The 23,671-nt window shown below is 52.6% G+C and overlaps 1 protein-coding gene across 7 annotated transcripts in view; it reads right to left on the bottom strand.

Annotated features, from left to right (window-relative positions):
* Positions 1-23,671, bottom strand: part of LOC125727124 (NACHT, LRR and PYD domains-containing protein 12-like) — a 52,881-nt gene that overhangs the window by 4,625 nt on the left and 24,585 nt on the right. For 4 of the 7 annotated variants that reach the window (XM_049003832.1, XM_049003831.1, XM_049003836.1 and 1 more), the window contains 3 exons: positions 14,665-14,838; positions 13,890-14,063; positions 13,011-13,184 (listed from right to left, as the gene is read on the bottom strand). In XM_049003832.1, the coding sequence (XP_048859789.1) occupies positions 13,011-13,184; positions 13,890-14,063; positions 14,665-14,838 (522 nt within the window). Of the gene's footprint in view, positions 1-10,276; positions 12,082-13,010; positions 13,185-13,889; positions 14,064-14,664; positions 14,839-23,671 lie in introns of those variants that run through there. The other 3 variants (XM_049003838.1, XM_049003834.1, XM_049003833.1) reach the window with 3 other exon arrangements.

The following is a 23,671-nucleotide window of genomic DNA, read 5'->3' as shown; positions in this document are numbered from 1 at the left end:
CACTGTTTGCCATCTTCATAGAAACAATTGTGGCAGCAATACGACAGAACAGTGAAATAAATGGAATTCATACTAATAAGTCAACACAAAATTAGTCTCTATGCAGATGATATCTTGCTGTTTTTATGAAACCCTCAATACTGTATATGAAATTTTAATTTTATTAATACCTTTTCAAATCTATCAAACTACACAATAAACTGGAAAAAACCCATAATATTCTCACTGTCTGAAGATGCCTGGGATTCAGCCAATCAGGATGGTCCATTTCACACTGGAAATATCCGGTACTTGGGTATCTACATCTCCCACAGGCTGTCTGACTTGGTTACCCTCAACTACACCCCCTTATTCAAGACAATAGATGAGTCTCCCACTTAAATCAATAAAAATAAAATTACTCGTCCAGAATAATTTCAGAAAAATTCTTTCAAACTCATTAATGTCACACTTTTGCTGGAAAAACAAAAACACAAAATCAAACATTCCACATTACAGAAAAGTAAATCTCAGGGTGGATTACGAGCTCATTTTTCTTAATTATTACTTCATTAACTTCATTCATTAAATGGTCACACTACAGCAGTAACAGCAGCTCATGCTTACAGCAGGAGCAGCTGTACTGTAAAAATCTCAGACATGCAGACTTACTCAAAATGTCATTAAAGAAACAAAACTGCTTTAACAACACAGTGCTGCCATTTCCACAGCACTGACAGCCCAGTGGAAAGCCATTAAAATCACTAACTGTACTCTCAGACCCTGTAAATACACACCAATCTGGAATAATCTGGACTTCCTACTTCACAATATCACTATTCACTATCACTCACAGGAACAGAAAGGGATTACACATCTTCACCTCCTTTTCAGTAACAGTCATTTCATGACATTCGAAGACTTAATCAATAAATACGAGTTGAGAATATGCAATTTCTCTAATATTTACTAACTGAATCCAGCATCAAAACCAAAATGAACCTCACACATAATACACTGAATCCTCCTCAGATGAGACAACATTCTGCAACTTAAAAATAAAAAGAAACAAACAGATAATTATCTTCATGCTCTGTGGGCCTGTATACCTGCTCACAGTGCACCATGGGTGTCACAGGTAATTATCTGCATGCTCTGTTGGCCTGTATACCTGCTCACAGTCCACCATGGGTGTCACAGATAATTATCTGCATGCTCTGTGGGCCTGTATACCTGCTCACAGTGTACAATGGGTGTCACAGATAATTATCTGCATGCTCTGTTGGCCTGTATACCTGCTCACAGTGCACCATGGGTGTCACAGATAATTATCTGCATGCTCTGTTGGCCTGTATACCTGCTCACAGTGCACCTTGGGTGTCACAGATAATTATCTGCATGCTCTGTTGGCCTGTATACCTGCTCACAGTGCACCATGGGTGTCACAGATAATTATCTGCATGCTCTGTTGGCCTGTATACCTGCTCACAGTGCACCATGGGTGTCACAGGTAATTACTGTATGTTCTCTATAGGTGAAAGATCTGGACTGCAGACAGGCCAATTCAGCACCCGGACTCTTCTCCCACGAAGCCATGTGGTTGTAATAGCTGCAGTATGTGGTTTTGCATTGTCCTGCTGAAATACACAAGGCCTTCCCTGAAACAGACGTCCTCTGGAGGGGAGCAGGTGTTGCTCTAAAACCTTTATATACCTTTCAGCATTCATAGTTCCTTCCAAGACATGCAAGCTGCCCATACCGTATGCACTTATGCACCCCCATACCATCAGAGATGCTGGCTTTTGAACTGAATGCTGATAACACGCTGGAAGGTCTCCCTCCTCTTTATCCCGGAGGACACGGTGCCCTTAATTACCAACAAGAATGTCACATTTGGACTCGTCTGACCATAGAACACTTTCCCACTTTGAAATAGTCCATTTCAAATGAGTCTTGGCCCACAGGACACGACGGCGCTTCTGGACCATGTTCAGATATGGCTTCCTTTTTGCATGATAGAGCTTTAGCTGGCATCTGCAGATGGCACGGCGGATTGTGTTTACCGACTGTGCTTTCTGGAAGTATTCCTGGGCCCATTTAGTAATGTCATTGACACAATCATGCCGATGAGTGATGCAGAGTCGTCTGAAGGCCCGAAGACCACGGGCATCTAATACAGGTCTTCGGCCTTGTCCCTTACGTACAGAGATATCTCCAGTTTTTCTCAATTTTTTTGATAGATGATGACATTTGCAAATCCTTTGAATTTCACGTTGAGGAACATTGTTTTTAAAGTATCCCACAATCTTTTTATTCACTCTTACACAGATTGGAGAGCCTCTGCCCATCTTCACTTCTGAGAGACTCTGCCTCTCTGACGTCCCTTTTAATGCTAATCAGGTTACAGACCTGATATCAATTAACTTAATTAGTTGCTAGATGTTCTCCCAGCTGCATCTTTTTAAACTTTCTTGCTTTTTCAGCGATTTGTTGTCCCTGTACAGACTTTTTTAGGACATGTAGCAGGCATCAAATTTGAAATGAGCTCATTTACTGGATAAAGCTCTACAATTTCCCAGTTTGAACATTTGTTATATTATCTATGTTCTGTTGTGAATAAAATATAGGCTCATGTGATTTGAAAGTGTTTTATTTGTTATTTCATTCAAATTTAAAGAACTTTTCTGGAATTCTGGTTGTTTGAATGTTTGCTGGGGGCAGCATGGTGGTGCAGTGGTTAGCACTGTTGCCTAACACCTCTGGGACCCGGGTTCGAATCTCCGCCTGGGTCACGTGTGTGGAGTTTGCATGTTCTCCCCATGTTGTTATGGGGTTTCCTCTGGGTACTCCGGTTTCCCCCCACAGTCCAAAAACATGCTGAGGCTAATTGGAGTTGCTAAATTGCCCATAGGTGTGCATGCGTGAGTGACTGGTGTGTGAATGTGCCCTGCGATGGGCTGGCGCCCCATCCTGGGTTGTTCCCTGCCTCGTGCCCATTGCTTCCGGGATAGGCTCCGGACCCCCCGTGACCCAGTAGGATAAGCGGTTTGGAAAATGGATGGATGGATTATTATTACTGTTTGATTCATGTATTGTATGTTTCAATCATTACAGATATGTATGAAAGTGTGTCTGTGTATGTATGGACATTCATATCTATGTATTAATATACACTGCTCAAAATAATTGAAGGAACACTTCTTAATCAGAGTATAGCATCAAGTCTATTAAACTTCTGGGATATTGATCAGGTCAGTTAAGTGGTGGAGGGGGTTGTTAATCAGTTTCAGCTGCTTTAGTGTTAATGAAATTATCAACAGGTGAACTAGAGGGGCAACAATGAGACGACCCCCAAAACAGGAATGGTTCAAACAGGTGGTTCCTCATCTTTTCTGACAGTTTTTTCACTAGTTTTGCATTTGGCGACGGTCAGTGTCACTACTGGTAGCATGAGGCGATACCTGGACCCTACAGAGGTTGCACAGGTAGTCCAACTCCTCCAGGATGGCGCATCAATACGTGCCATTGGCAGAAGGTTTGCTGTGTCTCCCAGCACAGTCTCAATGGCATGGAGGAGATTCCAGGAGACAGGCAGATACTCAAGGAGAACAGGGCCGTAGAAGGTCCTTAACCCATCAGCAGGACCGGTATCTGCTCCTTTGTGCAAGGAGGAACAGGATGAACACTGCTGGAGCCCTACAAAATGATCTCCAGCAGGCCACTGGTGTGAATGTTTCTGATTGTTTGGTCAGAGACAGACTTCATGAGGGTGACTAGAGATATTATGTGGTACCTTGGGCGGAGCTTAATTCTCCGCTTCTGACATCATTAATTAATAAAGAATTTAAGCATAATAGCCCAGACGTACCACGGCCTATAAGCCGGCAGAAAGAGAGCTATCCTACGGCCTACAAGATAAAAGTATATGGCACCAAATTGGAATCAGTAGTCGTTAAAAGAATAAAATACATTATATGAATTTATCAATGCGACATTTTAAACAATAATTAACCGCGTTATTTCCTGATTATTGCTATCGAAAATGCTCAGAGCGCTTTACTTCATTATTCACATTGACAGAAATGTGCTTCATTACTTAAAAACATTACGGTTATAGGGGTTTTATTTGCTAAAACAGGCGCTCCGCCGGCGTAGCCATTTTTAAAGGGGCGTCGGCGTGGGTGCGCATGCGCCAAACGCCGGACTAGCGATCGTCCATTCCGACCCGCGTTGTTCAAACAGAGTAGTCGCATGTGGCGGGTGTCCGGGGTCGTTTCGTCCTATTTCGTTTTAAAGTTTGCCGCTTACATGCTTTCTCAAACCTGGTAAATATAACTAAAGTCTTTCGTGTTGGTTAAATGTAATGAGTGATCGCTTCTTTTAAAACTACGGGCTGTATGTTTATTGGTTTGGTTGTGCTGCTATCGTTTGCGCTTGTTTAAATTTGTTCTTCTGCTGCTTCTTTCGGACCTGTTTGTTTAAATTCACACTGCTTTTATTTTTAAAATAACCCAAAAGTTTTCCTTCTTTTGGTGCTTTCTTCTTTTAAAACATTTGGGTGCTTTCTTTTAAAATACGCCGCGGCGCTTACTAACAACACGGGGCCGGACGGACGCCCCCGCTGAACGTGTATGCGCTATCTTGCCATTATCCTGCTCTATGTTTTATTATACCTTAAAAACGTAATCAAAAAAGCACATTAATAAAATACATGTAATGTATTTTTATTCTATTAAAGTTTAATCTCCCAAACCATCCTATCGGCAACACGTGGCATAAGCATGTATTGATACCATATATGGACATAACGGCAGTCTCCCAAAACCATATCGCCCCCTATCGGCAGCATGTGGCATAAGCATGTATTGATACCATATATGTGCATAAACCCTCGACCAATCAAAATCAAGGATAAGCCACTTCCTCTTATGATGTCAGAAGCGGAGAATTAAGCTCCGCCCAAGGTACCACATAATATCTCTGTGGCTTGAGGGCCCAACGTCCTCTAGTGGACCCTTTGCTCACTGCCCAGCACCATGGAGCTCGATTGGCATTTGCCATAGAATACCAGAATTTGCAGGTCTGCCACTGGCACCCTGTGCTTTTCACAGATGAGAGCAGGTTCACCCTGAGCACATGTGACAGACGTGAAAGGGTCTGGAGAAGCCATGGAGAACGTTACGCTGCCTGCAGCATTGTTCAGCATGACCGGTTTGGTGGTGGGTCAGTGATGGTCTGGGGAGGCATATCCATGGAGGGACGCACAGTCCTCTACAGGCTAGACAACGGCACCTTGACTGCCATTAGGTATCAGGATGAAATTCTTGAACCCACTGTCAGACCCTATGCTGGTGCAATGGGTCCTGGGTTCCTCCTGGTGCACGACAATGCCCGGCCTCATGTGGCAAGACCATGTAGGCAGTTCCTGGAGGATGAAGGAATTGATACCATTGACTGCCCCCTATGCTCGCCTGACCTAAATCCAATAGAGCACCTCTGGGACATTATGTTTCGTCCATCCGATGCCACCAGGTTGCACTTCAGACTGTCCAGAAGCTCAGTGATACTATGGTCCAGATCTGAGAGGAGATCCCCCAGGACACCATCTGTGGTCTCATTAGGACCATGCCCCAACATTGTCTAGCATGCATACAACCATGTGGGGGCCATACAAACTACTGAATATGATTCTGTACTGTAATGAAATTTCAGCAAAATGCCACATCATTTTTCACTTTGATTTTCAGGGTGTCTTTGAATTCAGCCCTCTGTAGGTTGATAATTTCATTTCCATCAAACGATGTGGCCTCCTTTCATTCCTAACACATTACCCAGTCTTCGTCAGTATTGTCATGACCCGGCTCGTCCGCTCCTCGTGTGTGCCACGCCCCCTGATTACCCACGTGTGCTTCCCTGATCGTCTCCAGCTTTGTCCACTTACGAGCGTATTGTGACAGAATCGTGACAAGTATAGATATCCAGCATGATTTTTTCCCTATTGATATCTGATGTGTTTTCAAAGTGATCCTTTAATTTTTTTCAGCAGTGTATATGTGTGATAATTTTTTTACTTACTAATTTCTTTTTGACAATTACGGCTCCTATCATCCACAAAAATCATATATAAATACAATCCTGTCTGTTTTTTTTTCCTTCTTTACATTTATCTCCTTTTATTTGCCTCTCCCCTCTACGACTCCTCACATTAAATACTGACTTCACTCGCCCCCCAGTCACAGCACTTCCACTAGCCCCTAGTATGGGGGAGTGGTTCTTTTCCCCTGTGCCTCTGGGTGGGGCAGGTCACCTAATGCACTGGGGGTGGGGTGTCACAGACACTCACACACGCGTACCCTGCCACAGACACTCTCACACACACGTACCCTGCCTCAGACACTCTCACACACACGTACCCTGTGACAGACAATCTCACACACGCATACCCTGCCACAGACACTCTCACACACACGTACCCTGCCGCAGACACTCTCACACACACGTACCCTGTGACAGACAATCTCACACACGCATACCCTGCCACAGACACTCTCATACACACGTACCCTGTCGCAGACACTTTCACACACACATACCCTGCTAAGGACACTCTCACACACGTGTACCCTGTCGCAGACACTCTCACACACGCATACCCTGTCACAGACACTCTCACACACGCGTACCCTCCCACAGTCACTCTCACACACGCGTACCCTGTCGCAGACACTCTCGCACACACGTACCCTGTCACAGACACTCTCGCACACGCGTACCCTCCCACAGAAACTCTCACAAATGCGTACTCTGTCACAGACACTCTCACACACGCGTATCCTGTCACAGACACTCTCACACACGCGTACCCTCCCACAGACACTCTCACACATGCGTACCCTGTCGCAGACACTCTCACACACGCGTAGCCTGTCACAGACACTCTCACACACGTGTAGCCTGTCACAGACACTCTCAGGCACACGTACCCTGCCGCAGACACTCTCACACACGCGTACCCTGTCACAGACACTCTCACACACGTGTAGCCTGTCACAGACACTCTCACGCACACGTATCCTGTCGCAGACACTCTCACACACGCGTAGCCTGTCACAGACACTCTCACGCACACGTACCCTGCCACAGACACTCTCACACACGCGTACCCTGTCGCAGACACTCTCACACACGCGTAGCCTGTCACAGACACTCTCACGCACACGTACCCTGCCACAGACACTCTCACACACGCGTACCCTGTCACAGACACTCTCACACACGCGTACCCTGTCACAGACACTCTCACACACACGTACCCTGCCACAGACACTCTCACACACGCGTAGCCTGTCACAGACACTCTCACACACGTGTAGCCTGTCACAGACACTCTCACGCACACGTACCCTGCCGCAGACACTCTCACACACGCGTACCCTGCCACAGACACTCTCACACACGCGTACCTTGTCGCAGACACTCTGACACACGTGTAGCCTGTCACAGACACTCTCACGCACACGTACCCTGCCGCAGACACTCTCACACACGCGTACCCTGCCACAGACACTCTCACACACGCGTACCTTGTCGCAGACACTCTCACACACGCGTAGCCTGTCACAGACACTCTCACACACAAGTACCCTGCCGCAGACACTCTCATACACGCGTACCCTGCCGCAGACACTCTCACACACGCGTACCCTGCCGCAGACACTCTCACGCACACGTATCCTGTCGCAGACACTTTCACACACGCGTACCCTCCCACAGACACTCTCACACATGCGTACCCTGTCGCAGACACTCTCACACACGCGTAGCCTGTCACAGACACTCTCACACACGTGTAGCCTGTCACAGACACTCTCAGGCACACGTACCCTGCCGCAGACACTCTCACACACGCGTACCCTGTCACAGACACTCTCACACACGTGTAGCCTGTCACAGACACTCTCACGCACACGTATCCTGTCGCAGACACTCTCACACACGCGTAGCCTGTCACAGACACTCTCACGCACACGTACCCTGCCACAGACACTCTCACACACGCGTACCCTGTCGCAGACACTCTCACACACGCGTAGCCTGTCACAGACACTCTCACGCACACGTACCCTGCCACAGACACTCTCACACACGCGTACCCTGTCACAGACACTCTCACACACGCGTACCCTGTCACAGACACTCTCACACACACGTACCCTGCCACAGACACTCTCACACACGCGTAGCCTGTCACAGACACTCTCACACACGTGTAGCCTGTCACAGACACTCTCACGCACACGTACCCTGCCGCAGACACTCTCACACACGCGTACCCTGCCACAGACACTCTCACACACGCGTACCTTGTCGCAGACACTCTCACACACGTGTAGCCTGTCACAGACACTCTCACGCACACGTACCCTGCCGCAGACACTCTCACACACGCGTACCCTGCCACAGACACTCTCACACACGCGTACCTTGTCGCAGACACTCTCACACACGCGTAGCCTGTCACAGACACTCTCACACACAAGTACCCTGCCGCAGACACTCTCATACACGCGTACCCTGCCGCAGACACTCTCACACACGCGTACCCTGCCGCAGACACTCTCACATACACGTACCCTGTCGTAGACACTCTCACACATGCGTACCCTGCCGCAGACACTCTCACACACACATACGCTGCCGCAGACACTCTCACACACGCGTGCCCTGCTGCAGACACATGGCAAATGAGAAACGGGACCAAACTGTTTGTTTGTTATAAGCGAAATTCCATTATATGTGAGTCCGCTATATGGGATGCTTTTTCTGCATGTTCTTAAAGGCGCATGGCCAGCGGACCTCATCTGTTATAGACGATATTCCGTTATAAGCGAGTCCATTATAACAGGATTATACTGCACCCCCAACTCCACCTAGCAGACATACCTATGAGGGGATTGAGGTATGGACTGATTCTAACCGTGTTTGGACTAAACACCCCGGGATTAAAATATATCGTCCATCGTCATTCACCCACATTATTGTTGTGCCACAGGTGAACTGCACAAATGTGTTTTTTCACTGATCACTTATATAACTTGTTTCTCACAGAAAGAGCTAGAACACCTATCTTGCCTTTCCCAGCGGAAACGGAGGCTTATCGTTTCTCTCCCAGGGGAAAAGGGAAAGCCTTGCCCAAAATGCTTCGTAACCGCAAGTGCAAACAGCCTCACCTGGACAGGAATTGGAGAATAAAGGGCACATTCCCTGAGGGGAGGGGTGACCCTGGCCAGCTCGCCCCCTGCCCGCACGCGTACTGCTCCAGATTTAGTATAAAGGAAGGGGGAGAGCTCACCACTGAACGGAGATCAGCCATGGGGTAGAGCGCGCATCACCCAGCCTTCTCAGGAATCACGTGTTGGTCTCCTGCCAGGACTGAAAGGGGCTCCCCAGTCCATGTGTGAAGGTGGGTGATTATAGAACGTCTGAGTGTAGATGGCTTATGGCTACTTTTTCATTTTATTAATTAATGGGAGTACCTATCATCTATCCATCCATCCATCCATCCATTTTCCAAACCACTTATCGTACTGGGTCGCGGGGGGTCCGGAGCCTATCCCGGAAGCAATGGGCACGAGGCTGGGAACAACCCAGGATGGGGGGCCAGCCCATCGCAGGGCACACTCACACACCATGCACTCACACACGCATTCCTATGGGCAAATTAGCAAGTCCAATTAGCCTCAGCATGTTTTTGGACTGTGGGGGGAAACCGGAGTACCCGGAGGAAACCCCACGACGACATGGGGAGAACATGCAAACTTCACACACGTGACCCAGGCGGAGACTCGAACCCGGGTGTGAGGCAGAGTGCTAACTACTGCACCACCACCCTGCCCCCGATTACCTATCAATGCTTATGAAATATATCATAATTTTGTGTATATTTTAAGAAATATTTCTGAATGGACCAAAGCAAACCTGTTTGTTCCTTCGGCAGCCCTATATCCCCCTCTCACATTAAAACAATATTCTAGGTGGGGTCTTACCAAGGAATTGTATAATATTAGCATCACCTCATTTAACTTAAACTCCACACACCTAGAGATGTAACCCAGCATCCTATTGGCCTTTTTAATTGCTTCCCCACACTGGCGAGAGTGGGACATGGAAGCATCAACATTCACACCGAGGTCTTCCTCATAGTCAGCTACCTTTATTTCAGTGGAACACTTAAAAAATCTGTACTTTATATTTCTGCTCCCTGCATGGATTACCTTACATTTATCTACGTTAAATTTAATCTGCCAGGTTTCAAACCAGTCGCTAATTAAATCAAGATCCCGCTGTAGCCTCTCCGCTGCTAGATCAGTATTTGCTACATCATCCACCTTGGTGTCGTCTGCAAATTTAACTAGTTTACTGTATGTATTGGTGTCAATATCATTAATGTAAAATAGGAACAATAGTGGTCCTAAAATTGAACCCTGCGGTACCCCACTATGAACGCAGGCCCACTGTGACATTGTGCCTCTAATAACTACCTGCTGCTTCCTGTCTGTTAACCAGTTTTCAATCCAAGTTGCTACAGTTCCTAAAATCCCTGCAGCTTTGAGCTTAAGCAAGAGCTGTTTGAGGGGGACAACATCAAAGGCCTTCTGCAAATCTAAGTACATTTTGTGACCAATTTCTATTTTTGCTTCCTCAAAGAACTCAAGTAGATTAGTTAAACAGGATCAATTTCTCTTAAATCCAGGTTGGCTACCCCTCAGAATGTTATTTGTATGCAGGATATTTGTATCCATAACTTTTCCAGTTATGCAAGTTAAAGTAATTGGCCTATAGTTTTCTGGATTACATCTATCCCCTTTTTTGAATATGGGTGTTATATTAGCATACTTCCAATCATAAGGTACCACATGTGCAAATAAGGATTTCGGAAACAGTAAAGTTAAAGGTTGGCTAATAATATCCTTCATCTATTTTAAAACTATAGGTAAGATGCCATCAGGACCCTGTGATTTATTTATTTTGAGCTTAGCTAGGCTTTGTACCACATCAGCCTCAGTTATACATACATGCCCTCTACAATTATTGGCACCCCTTTGTACAAGGGGTAAGAAAAAATCCACCTTCTGGTGAAGGTGCTTCATCTCACACGGAAAAGATGAGAAAAATCCAACCTTTAATTAAAATCAATTTATTTGAAGAAAAATCAAATCCTTCATCAAGAAATAATTATTTTCAACAAAAACACATGAGCCACGATTATTGGCAGCCCTGCAAATTATAGTGAACACAATGTAACTGAAGCATGTTTCCCATGTAAATTATACATGTCTGAGTTGATTGGAGTGAATAGGAACCTTCAAGCTGTAATCCATGACTTCCTGAGTAACTGGGGTACAAACATGAGGAGACACAGAGGCCAAATTCCCTTAGTCATCCATCAACATGGGAAAGATAAGAGACACACAGACCAAATGAGGGAGAAGTGTGCTGACTTCATTAGTCAGGGAATGGGTATTAAAAAATAGCTACTCGCCTTAAAATGCCCATTTCTACTGTTAGGGCAATAATTAAAAAGTGGACATCAACTGGAACTGTTAGAAACCTGCCTGAAAGAGGACCCAAGTTTATTTTGTCCCCACATACAGTGAGGAGGATCGTAAGAGAGGCAAAAAATCCCCAAGGATGACTGTTAGTCAATTACCAGACAAAGTAAAATCTTGGGGTTATCAGGTCTCCAAAAAGCCATCAGATGCCCCATTCATGCTAACAGACATTTTGAAAGTTATGACAGAAAGAAGCTTTTTCTGTCAGTTACTTAAAATGTTAGTGCCAGGAGTTTGCAAAACATTATACAACTTTGACTGGAATAAAATTCAATGGTCTGATGAAACAAAAATGGAGCTTTTTGTCAATAAACTTTCAAGTTGGGCGTAAAAAGAAGGATGGTTATAATGAAATGAACCTTATCCCAGCTGTATAATATGGTGGAGGTTCTGTGATGTTGTGGAGCTGTTTTTCCTCATCAAAATTTGGCTGCTGCTGCCAGGAAACAAAAACTGGGCCTTCATTGGATCTTCCAGCAGGACGGTGATCCTAAGCACATGTCCAAATAAACATAAAAATGGTCAGCTGACCGCAGAATAAAGCTTCTGCCATGGCCATCTCAGTCCCCTGACCTGAACCCCACTGAAAACCTGTGGGCTGAGCTGAAGAGGAGAGTGCACAAGAGAGGGCCGAGGACCCTGGGTGATCTGGAGAGATTCTGTAAAGAGGAATGGTCTCAGATGCCCTGCTCTGTATTCTCCAACCTTATAAAATGTCATAGGAGACTCAGTGCTGTTATACTGGCAAAGGGAGGCTGTACAGAGTATTAAAAGCAGGGCTGCCAATAATCGTGGCACATGTGTTTTTCTTGAAAATAATCATTTTGTGATGGATTTGTTTTTCTTTGAATAAATTTATTTCAATGAAAGGTTGGATTTTTTAAAGTTTTTTCAGTGTGAGATGAAGCTGCTTCACCAAAACGTGGATTTTTTTCTAATCCTTTTTACAAATCTTTACAAGGGGGGCCAATAATTGTGGAGGGACTGTATATTGTTTATATAGGACACTGTATTTGTACTAAATGGTGGTAAGTTAAGCATGTCCTCTACTGTCAACACCCGTGTAAAATAATCATTAAACTCATTTACTATATCAGTTTTCATTTTCAATTATAAGGCCCTTACTATCCTGCAGATGAGTGATTTCAGCTTTTAGAGCTCTTTTGGAATTAAAATATTGGAAGAAACTTTTAATGTCATCCTTAGCCTCCAATGCACTTTCTTACTTTCGACATTCCACTTACTGTAACGAGTCTAATGTTATTTTTTAAGTCAACCCCTAGACTTAGATACTCCTGCTTTATTTTGAAATCATTAGTTATTTTCAACCTTAGTATTTCCAGCGTACAGTGTGAAATACCCAGTAATACTCACCTCACTACCCCCAGTTTACAGTGTGGAATACCCAGTAAGACTGACCTCAGTATCTCCAGGTTGCAGTGTAAGTCCCCCAGTCCAGCAGAGAGCAGCTTCACTCCTGAGTCCTGCAGGTCATTGTCACTCAGGTCCAGCTCTCTCAGGGGAGAGGAGTTTGATCTGAGGGTTGAAGCCAGTGCCTCACAGCATTTCTCTGTGAGTTCACACCGGCCCACCCTTAAAAAAATTAAACACTTTTAAATCCACTTTTTACACTGCAGCACTGTATTCAAATGAGGAGAATAAGAACAATAACATAATGGATTTTCAGAAAACAATGAAATTATTAAAAATCATTTTAACAATCATTCCGATTCTGTTTGGTGTCCATTATTTTTTTGTCCATAACATGTTAAAGTCCGCATGTTTATCTGTAACAGTGCCGTTAACTTTGCTAAACAACACAAATGTTTTGCATGGATTATATGTGTCACGCCCAGCTCGTGCGATCCTCGTGTGCCACGCCCCCTCATTAACCATGTCTGCTGCCCCGATTGTGACCAGCTGTTTCCTGTTATTTCGGCTTGTCTTGTGTATTTCAGTCCGTGTTCAAGTCTATTTCCCTAGATGTCATTAATGTTTTGTGTCGTGTTTCCTCGTCTGCCCTTAATAAATCCAGTTTGCTCGTCTTCACATCTCCACTGCCCAGTCTGCCTGCTCGTCCGCTCAGCGGATGTCACAATATGGGTGAATGGATATTTCCTGCTTCACTGCTTAATTATTTCTAACATGGATCGAGGGCTGATAAGATTGTGGGATATAAGGAAGTAGGAGAAGAAAAGAGAAGCTGTTTGTGTCTGTTCATTATGTAACTGCTGAAAGGCATTGTGGGTTTTCTTGCTGTCCAGTTACTTTTGTGTAAAATGCATATTCTGTACTCACTGCAGCTTCTCCAGTTTACAGCTGGGATCCTCCAGTACAGCAGAGAGCAGCTTCACTCCTGAATCTCCTGGGTGATTGTAGCTCAGATCCAGGTGTCTCAGGTGTGAGGGGTTTAACTTCAGAGCTGAAGCCAGGGAAGAACAGCCTTCTTCTGTGACTCTACAGCCTGACAGCCTGCAGAGAAAGACAGAAACTCCCCAATAAATAATATCACCTCACCATTATAATTATTCAATAAATGTGATGCTCTAATAAATAATTCAAGAATTACAGTTTAGTGTCTAAGACAAGGCAGGACCCCTCCTCTCTTTCCCTTAGCTAATTGCTCACTGTCTCCTCTTTATAGTGTGGAATACACTGTAATACTTACCTCAGTATCTCCAGTTTGCAGTGTGGAATATCCAGTAATACTGACCTCAGTATCTCCAGTTTAGAGTGTAGAATACTCAGTAATACTGACCTCAGTATCTCCAGTTTAGAGTGTAGAATACTCAGTAATACTGACCTCAGTATCTCCAGTTTGCGGTGTGGAATACCCCACAATACTGGCCTCAGTATCCCCAGTTTACAGTGTGGAATATCCAGTAATACTGGCCTCAGTATCTCCAGTTTGCGGTGTGGAATACCCCACAATACTGACCTCGGTATCTCCAGTTTGCTGTGTGGAATACCCAGTAATACTGACCTCAGTATCTCTAGTTTACAGTGTGGAATACCCAGTAATACTGGCCTCAGTATCTCCAGTTTAGAGTGTAGAATACTCAGTAATACTGACCTCAATATCTCCAGTTTACAGTGTAAATCCCCCAGTGCAGCAGAGAGCAGCTTCACTCCTGAATCCTTCAGGTTATTGTCACTCAGGTCCAGCTCTCTCAGGGGGGAAGAGTTTGATCTGAGAGCTGAAGACAGCACTTCACAGTGTTTATCTATGAGATCACAGCTGTTCAGCCTGAAACAGAAAACACTTTAAGACACAGACATATACACATCCTACACATTAGTAAAATACAAAGCATTACAATAAGCATTTGTTTTCAGTATAATTAGCAGCAGAGCTTACACTTCAAAATGAATTATAGTCTGCAGAGTGTTCTGTGCATCCTGACAATCTGCTACAGTCATATGATCACTAATTGTGAGTCAGTGCATCTTTGCTCAAAACTAGAGGTAAAAACATTAAGTAGAAGCTACAGCAAAAAATCACAGAATATACAGGAATATATAGGAACACATCAACAGCAAGATGGACGTGAACCTCCCATAACAGTCAGACCAGTGCTTCCAGTGCAGTCCTTAGCTATCTTTCTGCCAGGTGTCCCTACACTCGACACGTATCACTGAAAGGAGGAGATGTGAACATTCCCAGCAGCTAATGCAGCAGCAACTGGCACTTGGATTCCTGATCCCATGAGTATCCTTTTTCTCCCTGTATTGTTATACCTGGGAACATGTCAAATCACCAATTACGTCTGGGTGATATGACGATATTATCGGTAATGAGCGTAATCAGACAAGTATCCCGGTGTCGATACCTGACAGTGACTAACCGGCGATTATCGTCTTTGCTGGGGAAACGCGCTTAGGCTACATACAAAGCAAGATAACAGAAGGATTCATGATTTGCTTTCAGTTCAGCTTTCTAGCCAAAGATTCTGAAGCAGTTAAAAAGAAACATTGCGCAGAATTTCACAAGCATTGTCCCTTGCAGTAACCATGCGTTTGCCATTCTTGTAAGTTCAGTATTGTCACATCACCAACTTCTATCTCTGAGTCAGCAGCCAGAATCTCAGCCATTCAAGTGCAGCTTTCTGGTGGGAATTTTGAGCTTCCCAACTCAGTTTTTCGTGTCTGAGTCTCAGGCACGGCTTTAAGTGTGTCCCTGACCCGCCGTCTCGGTGGAGGACTGTCTGCTCGCGGTCAGTGAAGTAGTTGGAGCCGCTAATGTTGTTTCAGCTTCCCGAATGAACAAAGCTATTGTGATCTTTTTAAAAGACGTTTCCATAGTTGATGACCTCATAAAAAGTGGTCTCAACATTAAAGATGAATTCGTACAGATATTGCCTTTATCAAGCCCGTCAAAAAGAGTTGTTTTATTTAATGTTCCCCCATTTATTAGAAATGAACTACTGTCCAACATTCTGGGCGCTACGGGAAGCTGGTGAGCCCGATTAAGATGATTCCTGTCTTTTAGGCGGCAAACATTTATGATTCTTAACGCGCCGCAGGAGGTCCTGGACGTGTCTGTTAAGATCACAGTGGAGGGGAAAGTTTATATGATTTTAACAGCTCCGAGAGTGTGAAGTATTTTGCGTGCGGTGGTTTTGGGCATGTGTGGCAGGCCTGCCCGCGAGGGGATCCCCCCCGGGGGAGCGTGAGGAGGGGCGCGAGGTCCCGGCGCTAGTGCGGGGCGCCGATACTGTAGTGACGGACTTGGACTCCCCCACCCCCCCCACCCGTAGTCACTGATCTCAGACAGCGGGCTGACAGAGGAGCCCGGCCCGGACGCAGCAGGGCCTGCTGGGGGCAGCGCGGTGAGTGACTCCGCTCCTGCTGAGACAGCGGGCTGACAGAGGAGCCCGGCCCGGACGCAGCAGGGCCTGCTGGGGGCAGCGCGGTGAGTGACTCCGCTCCCGCTGAGACGGCAGGCTGGCAGAGGAGCCCGGCCCGGACGCAGCAGGGCCTGCTGGCGGCGGCGCGGTGAGTGACTCCGCTCCCCCTGAGACGGCGGGCTGACAGAGGAGCCCGGCCCGGACGCAGCAGGGCCTGCTGGCGGCAGCGCGGTGAGTGACTCCGCACCCGCTGAGACAGCGGGCTGACAGAGGAGCCCGCCGGCCCGGACGCAGCAGGGCCTGCTGGCGGCAGCGCGGTGAGTGACTCCGCACCCGCTGAAACAGCGGGCTGACAGAGGAGCCCGGCCCGGACGCTGCAGGGCCCGCTGGCTGCGGCGCGGTGAGTGACTCCGCTCCCGCTGAGACGGCGGGCTGACAGAGGAGCCCGGCCCGGACGCAGCAGGGCCCGCTGGCGGCAGCGCGGTGAGTGACTCCGCTCCCGCTGAGACGGCAGGCTGGCAGAGGAGCCCGGCCCGGACGCAGCAGGGCCTGCTGGGGGCAGCGCGGTGAGTGACTCCGCTCCCGCTGAGACGGCAGGCTGGCAGAGGAGCCCGGCCCGGACGCAGCAGGGCCCGCTGGCTGCGGCGCGGTGAGTGACTCCGCTCCCGCTGAGACGGCGGGCTGACAGAGGAGCCCGGCCCGGACGCAGCAGGGCCTGCTGGGGGCAGCGCGGTGAGTGACTCCGCTCCTGCTGAGACAGCGGGCTGACAGAGGAGCCCGGCCCGGACGCAGCAGGGCCTGCTGGGGGCAGCGCGGTGAGTGACTCCGCTCCCGTTGAGACGGCAGGCTGGCAGAGGAGCCCGGCCCGGACGCAGCAGGGCCTGCTGGCGGCGGCGCGGTGAGTGACTCCGCTCCCCCTGAGACGGCGGGCTGACAGAGGAGCCCGGCCCGGACGCAGCAGGGCCTGCTGGCGGCAGCGCGGTGAGTGACTCCGCACCCGCTGAGACAGCGGGCTGACAGAGGAGCCCGCCGGCCCGGACGCAGCAGGGCCTGCTGGCGGCAGCGCGGTGAGTGACTCCGCACCCGCTGAGACAGCGGGCTGACAGAGGAGCCCGGCCCGGACGCTGCAGGGCCCGCTGGCTGCGGCGCGGTGAGTGACTCCGCTCCCGCTGAGACGGCGGGCTGACAGAGGAGCCCGGCCCGGACGCAGCAGGGCCCGCTGGCGGCAGCGCGGTGAGTGACTCCGCTCCCGCTGAGACGGCAGGCTGGCAGAGGAGCCTGGCCCGGACGCAGCAGGGCCTGCTGGGGGCAGCGCGGTGAGTGACTCCGCTCCCGCTGAGACGGCAGGCTGGCAGAGGAGCCCGGCCCGGACGCAGCAGGGCCCGCTGGCTGCGGCGCGGTGAGTGACTCCGCTCCCGCTGAGACGGCGGGCTGACAGAGGAGCCCGGCCCGGACGCAGCAGGGCCTGCTGGGGGCAGCGCGGTGAGTGACTCCGCTCCTGCTGAGACAGCGGGCTGACAGAGGAGCCCGGCCCGGACGCAGCAGGGCCTGCTGGGGGCAGCGCGGTGAGTGACTCCGCTCCCGCTGAGACGGCAGGCTGGCAGAGGAGCCCGGCCCGGACGCAGCAGGGCCTGCTGGCGGCGGCGCGGTGAGTGACTCCGCTCCCCCTGAGACGGCGGGCTGACAGAGGAGCCCGGCCCGGACGCAGCAGGGCCTGCTGGCGGCAGCGCGGTGAGTGACTCCGCACCCGCTGAGACAGCGGGCTGACAGAGGAGCCCGCCGGCCCGGACGCAGCAGGGCCTGCTGGCGGCAGCGCGGTGAGTGACTCCGCACCCGCTGAGACAGCGGGCTGACAGAGGAGCCCGGCCCGGACGCTGCAGGGCCCGCTGGCTGCGGCGCGGTGAGTGACTCCGCTCCCGCTGAGACGGCGGGCTGACAGAGGAGCCCGGCCCGGACGCAGCAGGGCCCGCTGGCGGCAGCGCGGTGAGTGACTCCGCTCCCGCTGAGACGGCAGGCTGGCAGAGGAGCCCGGCCCGGACGCAGCAGGGCCTGCTGGGGGCAGCGCGGTGAGTGACTCCGCTCCCGCTGAGACGGCAGGCTGGCAGAGGAGCCCGGCCCGGACGCAGCAGGGCCTGCTGGCGGCAGCGCGGTGAGTGACTCCGCTCCCGCTGAGACGGCGGGCTGACAGAGGAGCCCGGCCCGGACGCAGCAGGGCCTGCTGGGGGCAGCGCGGTGAGTGACTCCGCTCCTGCTGAGACAGCGGGCTGACAGAGGAGCCCGGCCCGGACGCAGCAGGGCCTGCTGGGGGCAGCGCGGTGAGTGACTCCGCTCCCGCTGAGACGGCAGGCTGGCAGAGGAGCCCGGCCCGGACGCAGCAGGGCCTGCTGGCGGCGGCGCGGTGAGTGACTCCGCTCCCCCTGAGACGGCGGGCTGACAGAGGAGCCCGGCCCGGACGCAGCAGGGCCTGCTGGCGGCAGCGCGGTGAGTGACTCCGCACCCGCTGAGACAGCGGGCTGACAGAGGAGCCCGCCGGCCCGGACGCAGCAGGGCCTGCTGGCGGCAGCGCGGTGAGTGACTCCGCACCCGCTGAGACAGCGGGCTGACAGAGGAGCCCGGCCCGGACGCTGCAGGGCCCGCTGGCTGCGGCGCGGTGAGTGACTCCGCTCCCGCTGAGACGGCGGGCTGACAGAGGAGCCCGGCCCGGACGCAGCAGGGCCCGCTGGCGGCAGCGCGGTGAGTGACTCCGCTCCCGCTGAGACGGCAGGCTGGCAGAGGAGCCCGGCCCGGACGCAGCAGGGCCTGCTGGGGGCAGCGCGGTGAGTGACTCCGCTCCCGCTGAGACGGCAGGCTGGCAGAGGAGCCCGGCCCGGACGCAGCAGGGCCTGCTGGCGGCAGCGCGGTGAGTGACTCCGCACCCGCTGAGACGGCGGGCTGACAGAGGAGCCCGGCCCGGACGCTGCAGGGCCCGCTGGCTGCGGCGCGGTGAGTGACTCCGCTCCCGCTGAGACGGCGGGCTGACAGAGGAGCCCGGCCCGGACGCAGCAGGGCCCGCTGGCGGCAGCGCGGTGAGTGACTCCGCTCCCGCTGAGACGGCAGGCTGGCAGAGGAGCCCGGCCCGGACGCAGCAGGGCCCGCTGGGGGCAGCGCGGTGAGTGACTCCGCTCCCGCTGAGACGGCAGGCTGGCAGAGGAGCCCGGCCCGGACGCAGCAGGGCCCGCTGGCTGCGGCGCGGTGAGTGACTCCGCTCCCGCTGAGACGGCGGGCTGACAGAGGAGCCCGGCCCGGACGCAGCAGGGCCCGCTGGCGGCAGCGCGGTGAGTGACTCCGCTCCCGCTGAGACGGCAGGCTGGCAGAGGAGCCCGGCCCGGACGCAGCAGGGCCCGCTGGCTGCGGCGCGGTGAGTGACTCCGCTCCCGCTGAGACGGCGGGCTGACAGAGGAGCCCGGCCCGGACGCAGCAGGGCCCGCTGGCGGCGGCGCGGTGAGTGACTCCGCTCCCGCTGAGACAGCGGGCTGACAGAGGAGCCCGGCCCGGACGCAGCAGGGCCCGCTGGCGGCGGCGCGGTGAGTGACTCCGCTCCCCCTGAGACGGCGGGCTGGCAGAGGAGCCCGGCCCGGACGCAGCAGGGCCCGCTGGCGGCGGCGCGGTGAGTGACTCCGCTCCCGCTGAGACGGCGGGCTGGCAGAGGAGCCCGGCCCGGACGCAGCAGGGCCCGCTGGCGGCAGCGCGGTGAGTGACTCCGCTCCCGCTGAGACGGCGGGCTGACAGAGGAGCCCGGCCCGGACGCAGCAGGGCCCGCTGGCGGCGGCGCGGTGAGTGACTCCGCTCCCGCTGAGACGGCGGGCTGACAGAGGAGCCCGGCCCGGACGCAGCAGGGCCCGCTGGGGGCGGCGCGGTGAGTGACTCCGCTCCCGCTGAGACGGCAGGCTGGCAGAGGAGCCCGGCCCGGACGCAGCAGGGCCCGCTGGCGGCGGCGCGGTGAGTGACTCCGCTCCCCCTGAGACGGCGGGCTGACAGAGGAGCCCGGCCCGGACGCAGCAGGGCCCGCTGGCGGCGGCGCGGTGAGTGACTCCGCTCCCCCTGAGACGGCGGGCTGACAGAGGAGCCCGGCCCGGACGCAGCAGGGCCCGCTGGCGGCGGCGCGGTGAGTGACTCCGCACCCGCTGAGACGGCGGGCTGACAGAGGAGCCCGGCCCGGACGCAGCAGGGCCCGCTGGCGGCGGCGCGGTGAGTGACTCCGCTCCCGCTGAGACGGCGGGCTGGCAGAGGAGCCCGGCCCGGACGCAGCAGGGCCCGCTGGCGGCGGCGCGGTGAGTGACTCCGCTCCCCCTGAGACGGCGGGCTGACAGAGGAGCCCGGCCCGGACGCAGCAGGGCCCGCTGGCGGCGGCGCGGTGAGTGACTCCGCTCCCCCTGAGACGGCGGGCTGACAGAGGAGCCCGGCCCGGACGCAGCAGGGCCCACTGGCGGCGGCGCGGTGAGTGACTCCGCACCCGCTGAGACGGCGGGCTGACAGAGGAGCCCGGCCCGGACGCAGCAGGGCCCGCTGGCGGCGGCGCGGTGAGTGACTCCGCTCCCGCTGAGACGGCAGGCTGGCAGAGGAGCCCGGCCCGGACGCAGCAGGGCCCGCTGGGGGCAGCGCGGTGAGTGACTCCGCTCCCCCTGAGACGGCGGGCTGGCAGAGGAGCCCGGCCCGGACGCAGCAGGGCCCGCTGGGGGCAGCGCGGTGAGTGACTCCGCTCCCGCTGAGACGGCGGGCTGGCAGAGGAGCCCGGCCCGGACGCAGCAGGGCCCGCTGGCTGCGGCGCGGTGAGTGACTCCGCTCCCGCTGAGACGGTGGGCTGACAGAGGAGCCCGGCCCGGACGCAGCAGGGCCCGCTGGCGGCAGCGCGGTGAGTGACTCCGCTCCCGCTGAGACGGCAGGCTGGCAGAGGAGCCCGGCCCGGACGCAGCAGGGCCCGCTGGCTGCGGCGCGGTGAGTGACTCCGCTCCCGCTGAGACAGCGGGCTGACAGAGGAGCCCGGCCCGGACGCAGCAGGGCCCGCTGGCGGCGGCGAGTGACTCCGCTCCCCCTGAGACAGCGGGCTGGCAGAGGAGCCCGGCCCGGACGCAGCAGGGCCCGCTGGCGGCAGCGCGGTGAGTGACTCCGTTCCCGCTGAGACAGCGGGCTGGCAGAGGAGCTCGGCCCGGACGCAGCAGGGCCCGCTGGCGGCAGCGCGGTGAGTGACTCCGCTCCCGCTGAGACAGCGGGCTGGCAGAGGAGCCCGGCCCGGACGCAGCAGGGGCCGCTGGCGGCAGCGCGGTGAGTGACTCCGCTCCCCCTGAGACAGCGGGCTGGAAGAGGAGCCCGGCCCGGACGCAGCAGGGCCCGCTGGCGGCAGCGCGGTGAGTGACTCCGCTGCCGCTGAGCCCGGCACTGACCCACCTGTAGACACACCGCAGCGGAACATCCCGAGCCTGAGCTGGACCTGCACTTACTGGATTCTGATAAAGATCATGAGGACGTAGAGAGTTTGGCTGATGACTTGGAGGACTCACAGGCCTCCATGGACTCCAGCACTCCTGTAGGTAGGACCAAGGTTTACTCTCTTGAGCAGATCTGTTTCTTTCTGGACAGCACTAAAGGGCAGAGAAAACCTAAGATAGAGTCCTATTTCCCTGATTTGAAACTGTTTCTAGCTTCATGTACGATGACGATGAGGAAATGTACTTTGGACGAGCTTGATAAACAGAAGCGGTGCAGCTTAAAGAAGCTGATGAGCACTGTTAGGAGTGTGTTATGCCACCGCTAGCAGCACAGTGGGTTTATCTTCTATGTTTCTTGTCCTTTATCAGCTCTTTTTATCAGTTTTATGGCTTCATTGATTTTTGACTCGCTAAATATTAACGGGTGTCGCAATGCTACTAAAAGAGCTGCGTTGTTTGATTATATTGCTGCAAAAAAGGTAGATGTTGTGTTTTTACAAGAGACTCACAGTGATGAGGGGAACCAGGCTCAGTGGCGGGCTGACTGGGGCGGCCAGGTTGTTTTTAGTCATGGCTCTTCTGTCAGTGCTGGGGTCGCTCTGCTGTTCTCACAGAGGGTCCCAGTCCTGCGACCGGTGGTTACAGATGTTGTACCTGGGAGGCTCCTGTGTTCAGTTTTACCTGCATGACGTGTTGTTTTCTTTTATTAATGTGTATGCACCAAATGCAGGCTCAGAATGGGTGGCCTTTTTTACAGATTTAAACACGTTCTTAGAGACACTGTCACAGGAGAGCGTTGTTGCTCTGGCTGGTAATTTTAATTCTACTTTGGAGCACGTGCTCGACAGGAATCACGAGGAGCCTCACCCTGGTTCAGCTTCTGTTCTGCGATCTGTTATTGACTACCATGGTCTGACTGATGTGTGGAGAGACCATGTCCCAAGGTGCAGACAGTGTACCTGGGTGAAGGTGAACTCTAACATGGTGTCTGCTGCTCGGCTGGACAGCTTTTATACAAACTATCGGAATAAGGGCAGGTTTTTAAGCTGTGGCATCGCTCCCTTCCCTCTCTCCGATCATCATTTTGTTTCTGTCACTTTCTCTTGCACTGATTTCTCCTCCCAACATTCTTACTGGCGTTTTAGTAATAAATTAGTTCAGGACCACAACTTTGTACAATCTTTCTCCTTCTAGGAGGTGTGGAGGGAGAAAAAAATCAAAATTCAAGTCCCTCAGTCAATGGTGGGATGTCGGAAAAGTGCAAATTAAGCTCTTCTGCCAGAACTATGCTGCATATTTCCAGACTGAACTACAGAACCGGTTTAAAAGACTGGAGGATGAGATCTTGCGGCTGTGCACAGGAGCAGAGCCTGGCAGGGTGGGAGATGCTGAGGCCCTGCAGAGGAACTGACTCCTGTTGAAAGACCTTCTGGTGGAGAGAGGGGCTGGAGCATTGGCCCGGGCCGCTATACGAAGGAGACTCATATGGACGCCACACCGCGTATTTCTTTGGATTGGAGAAGCACAGGGTAGAGAGAAAGACCTTTCGGCACTTGATCCTCCCCGATGGGCGTAGTACGTTTGACAAGCACGAGATTTTAACACTCAATAGCCTTTTATGAGACCCTGTTCTGTGCTGAGGCCTGTGATCAGACAGTGGCTGATCAGTTTCTTTGGGATTTACCAAGTCTTTCAGCCGCAGACAGACATGAGCTGGAAGAGCCTTTGACTCTGACAGAACTTACTGCTGCTGTCCATGAGCAGTCAG

Source organism: Brienomyrus brachyistius, unplaced genomic scaffold (genome assembly GCF_023856365.1).
Source record: "Brienomyrus brachyistius isolate T26 unplaced genomic scaffold, BBRACH_0.4 scaffold87, whole genome shotgun sequence".
Lineage (NCBI taxonomy): Eukaryota > Metazoa > Chordata > Actinopteri > Osteoglossiformes > Mormyridae > Brienomyrus > Brienomyrus brachyistius.
This window is presented reverse-complemented; position numbering and strand designations above follow the sequence as displayed.